This window comes from Corvus brachyrhynchos, unplaced genomic scaffold (genome assembly GCF_000691975.1).
Source record: "Corvus brachyrhynchos isolate BGI_N302 unplaced genomic scaffold, ASM69197v1 scaffold5, whole genome shotgun sequence".
Classification (NCBI taxonomy): domain Eukaryota; kingdom Metazoa; phylum Chordata; class Aves; order Passeriformes; family Corvidae; genus Corvus; species Corvus brachyrhynchos.
In genome coordinates, this window is record NW_008238321.1 from 2975555 (window position 1) to 2987108 (window position 11554).

The 11554-nt window shown below is 40.0% G+C and overlaps 1 protein-coding gene across 1 annotated transcript in view; it reads left to right on the forward strand.

The window, feature by feature from the left end:
* CIITA (class II major histocompatibility complex transactivator) overlaps positions 1–11226 on the forward strand; it is a 30558-nt gene extending 19332 nt beyond the window's left edge. The window contains exons 13-22 of the mRNA XM_017734253.1: positions 1–1416; positions 1527–1700; positions 2553–2624; positions 3951–4031; positions 5061–5153; positions 5482–5565; positions 6309–6392; positions 6881–6964; positions 7643–7735; positions 9098–11226. The exon at positions 1–1416 is cut by the window's left edge and continues 30 nt beyond it. Coding sequence (XP_017589742.1) covers positions 1–1416; positions 1527–1700; positions 2553–2624; positions 3951–4031; positions 5061–5153; positions 5482–5565; positions 6309–6392; positions 6881–6964; positions 7643–7715 — 2161 coding nt within the window. The 3' untranslated portion in view covers positions 7716–7735; positions 9098–11226. The remainder of the gene's footprint in view (positions 1417–1526; positions 1701–2552; positions 2625–3950; positions 4032–5060; positions 5154–5481; positions 5566–6308; positions 6393–6880; positions 6965–7642; positions 7736–9097) is intronic.
* The last annotated feature ends 328 nt before the right edge of the window (positions 11227–11554 follow it).

An 11554-nucleotide genomic window follows, 5' to 3' on the forward strand; every position in this document is an offset into this window, starting at 1 on the left:
AATGGGAAAAAGCATTCTCATTCAGAAGATCTGCCAGGACTGGTCCAATGGAGAGTTTTCTCAGTTTGAATTTGTATTTTGGTTTGACTGCAAACAAATAAGCTTGCCTGAGAAGCAATACAGCCTGAAGGAACTGCTGCTTGAATTTTTTGTAAAACCTCAAGAGGGAAGCACAGAGATCTTTGAGTATATATTGCAAAATCCTACTAAAGTCCTTCTGGTTTTTGATGGTTTTAAAGGATTGCATGATCACGAGAATTCTCCTCGTTGCTCAGCCAGCCAGCCTGAAAAGGATTTGTGCAGTATAAAGGAGCTGCTTTCAGGACTCATCCAAAAAAAGATACTCAATGGCTGTACTTTATTATTTACAGCAAGACCAAAAGACAAAATGTACCAGTGCATGTCCAAAGTGGATAAGACTATTGAAATAGTAGGATTTTCCCCTCAGCAGAGAGAATTGTACATAACCAAATATTTTGAAGAATCACCCTACTGTGATAGTGCACTGAATTTAATCAAAGAGTGTGAGTACTTGTTCAGTCATTGTTACAGCCCTGTTATGTGTAGATTTGTTTGTTTTCTCTGTGAGACAGTACTTGAAATGGGAGAGCAAAGTCTTCCTTCAACTCTTACTGAAGTCTTCCTGAAATTTTTTCAGCAGAAGATAATGCTTATGCAAACAGATGTTACAACCACACAAAATCAAGAGAGTCTTGCTACCCTAGCACGTATAGCCTGGTGTCTTGGAGAAAAGCACCAAAGCACCATGAAAAGTGATCTCCTTCCTTCTAAGGAAGTTAAAGAGTTTGCTCTGAAGTATGGTTTTTTCCTGCCATTTGCGCTCCCCAGACATTCAGATAGTGAAGAGGAGGAATTTGGGAGCACATTCTCTGATTTTGCCATTCAGAATTTCTTGTGTGCACTTCACCTTTTGTTAGCAGAAGAGCTCAAGGATAAAAATCTAACAAAGTACCTGTCTTTTCTATCCAAGAAGAAAAAACCTTATAACTGGTTAGATTTAATGCCTAGATTTTTGGCTGGTTTGATGTTTCTCCAGGATGACTCCTACTTCTGCTCTCTTTCAAATGAGGATGCAAAACAATCAACCAAGAAGCAGAAAACACTCTTGAAATACATTAGAAGGCTGCAGATTAATACCCTCTGTCCAGAGAGGTTGCTGGAGCTTTTACATTGTGTTTATGAAACACAGAACAATTATCTTCTGCAGCATGTGGCCTTAAGACTCGAGCCATACTTGTCTTTTCTGGGCATAGTTCTTACACCACCTGATGTCCATGTACTGCATTCAATTTTGAAAAGGTCAAGAAAAGAGTTTTCCTTGGATTTGCGAAACAGCGGCATTGACATGCAAGGGCTGCAAGCCTTGGTCAGCCTAAGGAATGTGACATCGTTCAGGTTGGTCACTCTGCACCCCATAGCATTATCCATAGCACTGTGCATAGATGACACTTTCATGCAACAACAGCAGTCACATCTGTTGGTTTTGCATGTTTGTTACTTCACAGGGCCTCCCTCAGTGACACAGTCGGGCTCTGGAAATCTTTAGAACAGACAAAAGACTACGAACTGCTGAAAGCATCCACAGAGAAATTTGTTCTTGATCCCTTTAAGGCAAAGACAATGAAGGACATCAGTGACCTCTCTGACCTTGTAGAGATGCAGGAGAAGATGATGAATTGGTAGGTTCATTTATGATCAAAACTTCTCTTACACCAACAATTTATGAAAACAGGGTTTCACTACCAGTGCTGGACAATGGAGTTGTCTGCTTGTCCAGAGGAGAAGTAACTAAGGGCAGTGCAAGCTTCTGTGTCATCTCAGGGGGCCCTCCTACCCTGATGTGAGGTGGCTGTCGTGGCAGGGAGGAGCAATGACAGCACCATGCACAGCAGTCATCAAAACTGCCAATAAAAAAGCCAGCTGTCATTACTCTTTAATCTCTGGGTATGCCATCTTCCAATTGCTTTCAGTTACATAACTTGGGCTGATTCTTTCCCCCTGTAGCACCTGTGCATAAATGAAAGCCTGTTTTGCACTGGTCCCAAATGGCCTGAGTCAGTCCTTCAGCCCAGGAGGTAAAAGCTTGTGTTACATGGTCTAGAAACCCTGAGTTCCATCCTTGCTGCTGATGTAGCTAGGGGATTGATTGCAATTAAAAACATGCAGAAATAAAGTTCTGTTGTTTGGGGTTTTTTTTAATGATGACTTCAATTTTAACTCGGATGGAGCCTTTTGATTAAAATATAGACAAAACAGTTTAATGTTTGACAGAAAATAGCTGATTTAGAAAAAAAATATTTTTACGTTTTATTGGAAAAAGAACAAACATTTGCACTATGAAAGGCAATTATTGGATTGAAATTATTCAGTTGAAGAAAGATTGGAGCAGAAGTTACTGTGAGGTTTCCTGGTTCTTCAGTTAAGGCAACAGTGGTTTATTTTCTGTAAAATTTGCTAACAAATTATTTTTAAAGCATGGTTTTGGCTGCTAAAATATTTATCATACTCTGGTTCTACTGTGATTTATTTAGTGTGCAAGGAGCATCTGGTTGCACCCGCTATGAAATTCCTGCCATCAGAAACCTCAGGAAACTCGAATTTGCGTAAGTGCTAAACTTCTACTGATTGAGATGGTCGTGTTTAAAGAGGAGCAGTCATCGGTGTTGGCTACAGCCATTGCACTGATGTATAATCAGCTTATGGTAAAGCATTAGGTAAACCCCATTTATTGCTATCTTGCTATTCTCTGAACTAAATTTATTAAGTTATGGCCAAAACTCAAAAAGCATAATTTCTGGCTCCTGCAGTGATACAGATCAACAGATCCACCAATTTTGTTTGGTTTTAGTACAAGTTATCTCCTTACCACCAGGTGTAATCTTGTGCCACACGGCATAAAACATCTTGACTGTGATCCAACTACTTAGGAAATATTTTTTCCCCCAGAAACACTCAACTTTTCTACCTAAGACTTCTGATGTAATTTTCTGCCCTATCAGAGCTAAGGGCATGAGAGGATTACATCAGAGAATGTCTCCCAAATAAATTATTTAGCACCCTTTTCCTGGAAGACAGAAGGTTGACTTGGTAACACTACTTTAAAAGTGAGGTTTTAGTAACACTTCTTTCTTTTCCTCCAAACTGTAAGCAGCATCCAAGGCTATTCTATTGCTCAAAATATCATGCCATAGCATGGGAATTCGTTTGGGCAGAAATTGCAGCAGTGCAATGGAGAATTCTCATCAGGTCCTGTTTCCTGCTCTGCAGATCTAACCCAACCTGGGACAGCTATGCTTGGCCTCACTTCTGATTTTATGCTGCTTTCTCTCCTCCTTTCCTCTTCCTATTTTCCTTTATTTAAATTTTGTTCAAAATTCTAATCCTTTTAACTAGCTGAAATTGTTCTGATACCAAAGAAACTCCAAATAGGATCTGAGAGACAAATGCTTGGAGCATGAATATCAAAGTGCAATTTTTGCTTTAAGCAGCAGTAAAATGCTGATTTTAAGTTAAACTGAATTGGCATTAGTTGGGAGAAAAAATAATTTTGTTTTCATTTCAGTTATACTGAGATATATATATATATTTCATCTCGAGCTTATACTTAAAATGAAAAAACCTGAAAAAGGTAGAGAAAGAACAGAAATACAAGAATCTAAAACAGTGAGATGAATCTTGCAAAGAGGAACAAAAAAGTGGCAAATGCATATCCCACTGCTGCTGTGCGTGCTCTGTCCTGACCTTAGCCTTGTTGGTCCTCATCTGGAGGCTTCACAGCAGAATTCCTTGGAGCAGATGGTAGGGAATGGCTGTTTCTGAGGAGTGTAAACTAGTTTATATTGGGGGCTGCAGGGAAAGACCTTAAAAATTCGTGAGTTTTGCTGCTTGTGAGCATGTGAAAAACCTGCTGAATCTGTATTTTCTTCCAGTCTGGGTCCAGCATGTGGCCTTCAAGGATTGCTAAAACTCGTGAAAATTCTTGCAGCATTTCCATCTCTTCGGCATTTAGAGTGAGTTCTGCTAAAGATTAACTTTGCCAACGTTTCTCCTCAGCAGCCCTTGATGATGGAGGAGCTCTTGTACCCAAGAATTATTTTATTTGCCAACAAGAGTCCTTGTTTGTTGACCAAACTGAACAGCAGAAACATTCCCAGACTGTAACAGCAGACTGAAAGCTGACACTCCCCATCCTCCCTCGAGACACCTGGTGGTGGTTTGTTCAAAACTCCTCAGTCCCTTCCTGGGGTGTTCCTGGGTGGTTAAAGGTTCAGCCCCCTGAATGCTTCCCCCTTCCTGCCCCACCACTGATCAACTGCCTACAGTGACTTCTGTCTTCACTGGAGCTCCAGATTATCCATGACAAACCAACTCTCTTGTAGTTTTAAGCTGCTTTACACTAGAAACAATTGTACCAGCAGCAGTCAATGTTGTGCCATGGAATCTGTGGGATGGTTACTGGGTTTAGAGAGGGCCTTTGGCCTTACTCAGCCCATTGGCCATTTGTCTGTAGTGTATCTGGCCTTTTCATGGTATTTCAGGAGAACAATAAAGCTTTAAAACTGAAATATGTCCAATATATCCCAGATTATCTGTCAGATTAGAAGGGGATCCAGTATCTGAAATTGTGACTAGATATGAGGAAAAACTTCATTTTTAATACTCCCTCTCTGGAGAAGGAGCTATTTAGGCACAGATTTACAGCCTTTGCTGGATTTTGTCAGTTCAGTATTTTCATGTGCACAGGAAATCTCATTTCAGCTTAGCTGGAACACAGCTATTTCATAACCATTTTAATAACCTTGCATATCAAAGGAAATGGGTCAAGCCATTCAACTAGTAAAAAAAAAAATTCTTAGGCTGTAAATTTGGGCAGCAGAAAGCTGCTTATTAGAGAAGCTGTAATTTGTGTGATGCTTCATGCTGATTGAGGCTGCTGCAGAGAATAAGCTTTTCAAGATAGATAGAGTGGTCTCTGAGGTGAATAAACCACAAAAATTTAGATTAAACGGGAAGCTAATTCTCTCTTTGTCGTCACACAGCCTTGATGCTCTGAGCGAAAATGGCATAGGAGATGAAGGAGCAAAAAGTCTATCTGAAGTGTTTCCAACCCTGACATCACTGGAAACATTAAAGTAAGTGCAAGGTTAACAGTTCAGGGAAATTTTGAAAAGAAACAGATTAAACCTAGAGGGTTAAGGGACTGTGTTAACAGTTATGGGCAAAAGTATCCCATGGGCATGGAAGACCAATGAGCCTATGGAGATTCTTGATGGGTACATTCATTAGACAAATAGGTTAATCCTTCCTGGCTTCCCTTCAAGGGCTCTATTTTGCCCTTTTCTCTGCATTTGGTCTAAACAGACTGTCCAAACTATATTTTAAAAAATGGAAAATTAATTTCCCCCACATTGTAATAAATTAGAATAAATGTGCTCAACTAACAAAGTGATCTCACTATAGTTTATCACAGAATAAAATAACAGACCTGGGTGCAGAGAACCTTGCTACAGCTCTCCCTTCCTTGTCCTCCTTAAAAACGCTAAGGTGAGTAGTTGTATCCTGTTGAGCTGTTTTGTAAAACATACCTTGCTGTTTCTGTCAGAAACTACTGAATATGGAGCAAAGAGGTAACACTGCAGCAGCCAAGCTTTTGACTGCATTCTTGCATAAAGTCTTCAGAAAGAAGAGGAGAAGTAGTATGACAGACATACAGAAGGATATCTCAGGAATATAGCAAGGACTGCGCTGATTTTTAAATCCAGTCCATAATACCCACTTATGAATCATGTCCTGCACAGATGTGCACCCAGGGCCACCATCTTCTGCAACAAAGTCGTCTGTGTTTGCTGATATAGGGACAATGGTCCATCCCACTGCATTGGGATATCTGGCACAGGCCTGAATGAAGTAGGGAATGCAAGAAACCCTGGTGTGCAATTCTGGAATAATTTGGTGATGGGGAAATCTTTTGAATGCTGTACCCCAAATCTTTGAGCTTCATTTTTTGGCAGATTTTTAATTCGATCTAATGTAAACAGAAATGATCTTATTATCCACAGAATAATAGAATCTAGACCTATTTTTGCTGTACCTGTGCTAGGTGAAGGAGGATGTGGCCATTTGCCTTACTTGATACAGAAAACATGAATGTGTGTTTTAAACTTTAACTGCAAATAAGGATAAATTGAAAGTTAAGATGTACTAACCATATTTGAAAACCCTTGATCTAATATCTGTTTACATTATCCATTATTCAATTGTGACTATACTGGTTTGATTTTCTGCAGCTTGTACAATAACAACATTTGTGATTTTGGAGCAGAAAATCTGGCGAAAGTTCTTCCTGCAATGACATCTTTAAGAGTGCTAGAGTGAGTATGAAATCTTTTGAGATGGCCCAGGAAAGCTTATTTCCTTGAAGACTGAAAATGCAAATGTCCCATGTTTGGTTTTAGAGGAGACAGAAACTGAGGAAAATGATTTTGGGGAAATTTCACAGGGAAAATGTGCTTACGCACATCAAATAGATAGTGAGTGATTAGAAAGTGATTAAGGAACAGTTCACCATAAACCCAACAGTATTGGTGTTAAGGTGGGAGAATAGGGTCATGGGGTGCTGGAGAATGACCTCAGGTACATAGAAAAACGAATCCCTCAGATGAGTTAAAATAATAAAGTTCTCATTCAACCCTTTGAGTATATTACTACAGGTTTTTTGAATCAACAATCTATTTTGGATTTTTTCTTTTTTTCAATCTTACCCCATCTGCAGATTAGCCTATATAGTATTTTTGATTTTGAATTAAATGTCTGATTACAGAGTTTGATTTGGATTAACAAAGTTGTTTTTATTCCTCAGTGTTCAGTATAACAAAATAACTGGTGTTGGAGCCCAGCAGCTGACTGACAGCCTACGAAAATGTCCCCATATAAAGAACTTGGTGTAAGTCTCTTGACAAGCTGTTTGCTGTATCTTCATCCTGTAAAACTGGGTTAGAGATCATGCTAAAGCTGCCTTCTGTATTTGTCAGATTTATAAGAAGCACAAAAGGAGGTATCACCAAAATACAAAAGCAGAGATGTTAAAAAACATCGTCTCTGGTTTTCAGCTGCGTTAGTTCCCAGTGGTCCCAGGCAGACGAGCTTGTCTTGCCTTGAACAGTTTACACTGAGCCTCCCTTTGTTCATCTTCCACCCTCCCAGAGAACCAGGCCTACTCTGTGCTGCACCACCTGTGTTTGAGGGATAAACAATGAACAGCCATCATTAGAGGTTAAATAGACTGAAGCTACCAGTACACACTCAGAGGAAGGGAGTTTGATGGAAAGTTCGAGAACAGTTAGAGACAGGAGTGCAGTTGTGCCCTGTAACCAGAGTCAACAAGGTTATGGAGTACTGCTTTTTTCTAAATCAAAATGCATTTTCCTTTGCCCCATAGCTTATATACTTTCATAGCACGACAGTCAAAGAGAAAGACAACTTAAAAAAAAAAAAAAAAAAGAAGAAGAAAACAACAGCAACAGCAACCAAAAAAACCCACAAACATACCAAAAACACCAAAAGGAGGTGAAGCAAATTACACTTCTTAAAATGTCTTTCCTTTCTGAATTTGCCCTTACAGGATGTGGAATCCCACAATTCCCTATGGAGTTCTTGAACACCTTCACCAGCTGGACTCCAGGATCAGTGTGTAGATTCAGAGGATTCCATAAAGGTAACATAAACCTTGGCTGCCTGAGACGACCAGGTTTGTTTCCAGGCTCATTGGCAGGAGGCACAGTAACAGCATGGATGAGTTGGAAGATGCTGCCCTAGAGGGGCACATATCAATGTCTCATCAGGCCCCCTTTCCCTGCACTCACCTTGCATCCCCCACCTCCCTGGCAGCTGCACTAGCAGACTGCAAGTGCTATATTAAGAAAAATGGACTTCTAGAACTCCCAGTTCAGCCCCATTCAGTGACTGGCAGCTGCCCTGCTTACCTTCTCTTTTCTGTTGTGGAAAACTAAAGCTCTGGGTACTTCTCATGTTTAATAGATGAGTTATGTACTCTTCAGAGCTTGTTTTGTGTTGATTTTCAGTAAGTCCTTTCACTTTTCCTTTGTTTAATACCAATCCTCAACAGCTGCTTGTCTCACTATGCAGCTGTACCTGTACTGTACTCAGAGCAAAACACTCCCTCCTACATTCCCTGTTCTCAGTCTTGTTGTGTGGTTTAGCCCCTGGCAGCCACTTTTACTTCATTGATTCTGCCTGCACAGTTTCAAGGATCCTTGCAGTATTGCATTGAGAAGAATTTAATAAGTTTGTCAATGATTACCAGGATCTGACTGCCTTGATGGTCCTGGACTGAAGGAGCTGCAGCCAGGATGGGAAGTTGGGGGGTTTGTGTAGGATTTCTGTTTCCAGTTTTCTGCCATGTGCTTCCTCTTGCTCTTAAAAAAAAATATGCAGGTTGCATCAGTGAAATGATGCCAGAAGAATGAGATGCCAGAGTCAAGCCAGATATCAGATGTGCTCCATCTTTCTTTAGATGGCAAGAAAACAAATTGCAGTGTGATCACCAGCTGCATGAGCCATGCTTTAAATGGGCCTGGCCATGGAATGGCTGCAGTTGCCAGTGGCTCCCTGGACCATGCAGTGGGCCAAGCTTTTTGCATGACTCCTGCTCTCGGTGCAGTAATCACCAGATGTAGACTGGGCTGTTTGTATGGCACTGACCTGGCTACAGGTTGTGGAAGATTCAGGTGCCATAGCAGCTTCACAGACCAGCTTTACACAGCAGCAGTGAAAAATTGTGGTGCTCCTTACTAGCCCACAGTCAACTAAGTCTTTGTCCTGTTGAAAAACCCTACCTACTTAGGAAAGGAGACATTAGGGATATGAACACCTGCATTAGCACTGAGGATAAATAGCAACAGGAAGTCTGGATCCTGTCTGCCAACCTTGAAACATCCAGCATCCACCAGTCACTGTTGTGTGTTTACAAAGCTCATCAAATCTATGATTTTGGTAATCTTAATGGTGATTAGGCTGATGGGTGTACATCTGATGTTCTGTTTTCATCATTTCACAGATGTCATAAAGAAGAGGGGAGGGTGTCGTCTGTGCTTTCCTGTCTTCTTGCTGCTTTAGGAATCAGTGTTTTCATGTTCGTTGCAAAAAAGTCACATTTAAGTTTCTAAGTGATGCTTAAATTGGGTGAATTACAGAGTTTTAAATGCTGTTCAAAGACCCAACTATATTTCTACTGAAGTGATAACGAGTTAAGCAACATCAAATTTCAAAGATGAAAAGAACATCTGGATACTGTGACCACCATTAAAGGAGACCAGGAACCACCAAGATATTGATACCACAAAATTCCATCACTGATTCATCGAAGAGCAAACTGAAAGCTGCTCAACCTGCAACATCTGAAGCACTGAAAGATCAAATCTGATTGTTTATTTCATGGTGCCAGTGGCAACTGCCATCAAATTTGGTCTGATGATTTTGGACTTTTAAAGCTCAGTGTTACAGATTTCACCTGTCTGTATGGCCTGATTTGAAGCATTAGCGTGAGGAGCTTAAAAAAGAATCACCAGCCCTAGAAAATATTCTGATATAATAAGATTATCCACAAGAATCTCAAAGTTGCTCTTTTCTTCATGCTAATAATCAATGCTGTCATAAGGGATAGAAACATATCTTCTATGACTTGTTACAGAATCCTTCAAAAAGATTGGGGGGAAAAAAAGAAGTAATGAAAAGAAAGGAATTAAAAGTGAAAAACTACAAAGGATTTTTCTAACATTATCACAGAAATCCAAATGGATAAAAATAGCCAGTTTATTGCACACAAATCCTCAAAGTGACAATCTTTGAAGGTTTTTACTTCGTCTCAAATGAGAACTTTAAATTCATATACCTGGATTGGTATTTAATTTCTTAAATGCAGCTGGCAGCATAAATGTTTACAATAACCAATTTTATACTTGACAGTGATATCACTACTGTGTGTGGTTTATGTGGCCTTCTGGAACAGAGTTATGAGTAACCAGGCAATCACAGACAAAAGCATATTTCAAAGCACTAGCATGCTTATGCTGCTGGTCTCAGTCATCTGTGGGCCAAATATTCATCCTGCTGACTGCAACAACAAACCAATTGTCTCTTTTTTCCTTTATTTCTGCTCTGTGAACATGAAGAGAACTTAAAATTATGCAGAGGCAATTGTCAGGTCAGGACGACCATTCTGGCTTCCCATCCAGATACAGTCTGAGACAGACCAAAAAGGGATGGAAAAAGCTAAGAATGCTCAAAATGCTACAAATGAGGAAGTCTCTACTTCACAGTTAACTCAGGGTTAGTTCAGCAACCTCTTTGAAATCTCTTCTCCTAGGAAGCACTGACAATACTGACTCAAGGATCTGTGCAAACTAGAATCTCTCAACTAACCTCTCAAATACTCTGTTTCTTGGTCTTTAAAAAATCCCTAATTTAAACAGTTCAAAACCACAATCTTATGTTCTTTCCAGCAAGTTCTACTCCTCTGTTTAAGTTTCAGTGTCTGCAGAATCTTGACAGCAGGGATGTGGACAAATTAAAGAGAGTGGACAAATTAAAGAAAGAAGGAAGCAAGGAAGGTCTGTTTCTGAGAGCAGGGAATCAGACATAACGTGAAGGAATAGAGAGCAAGGTGGAAAAACTCTGTGGAGAATATGATTGTAATTAGAATGCATTAGTACTTTTCTTAACTATCTGCATGGTTCTTCTCTCTAGCCAAACTCTAGCCAAAGCCATGGATAAAAAAAATCTTACTTATACTCTCCTCTTTGATCTGCTTGAATGGGAAGTAGTTTGAGCCAAATCTTGTGTGATATTCCCATTAGCCTGCAGCACTCCAGCCATGCACATCCATGGTGAGCCCTTATCTTGGCTTCTCTTAACTAAGCTTTGGATGACAAATGCCCCTTTAGGGTTTATATTCTGCAGCTGCACTTTACTGTGACTGAGTCTGAGAATGTGCTAAATATTACAGAGGCAGCTAAATGTTACAGGATGCTGTCTGGACTGCTCAAATCATGTTGGGAGTACTGCTGTTCTCCAAGTTAGTGGGAGATGTGTGTTTATAATATAAAGATTGTAAATTTTGATACAGTATTTTGGTTGTCTTTACCCACCTTTTTTAAAGTATTAATAAAAGTATTCTGTTTAACAGTCCCTTGTAGTACCTGTTGAAAATTATTTCAATTTTTCTCTTGGAAATACTATGAAACCACACAGAAACTGCTGGCTTCTGACACAGTACGAGGCTTGGGGCTTCGTACTGCAGGTTAGTGAAAAGCACTGTGTGAGGGACACAGGATGGTCCTGCTGGCACTTAACAGTTCAGTGGGCTGGAAATGGAGAAATAATTCTTTCTTAACAGGAACAGGATCTTGCAATGCCAACTGACAGACTGCAGGTTCAAGATCAGGAGATACAAATGTGCTGACTGAGGCCACCTGCTAATAAAAGCAAAAAGGGTTTTTCATCCTTTCTAAATCTT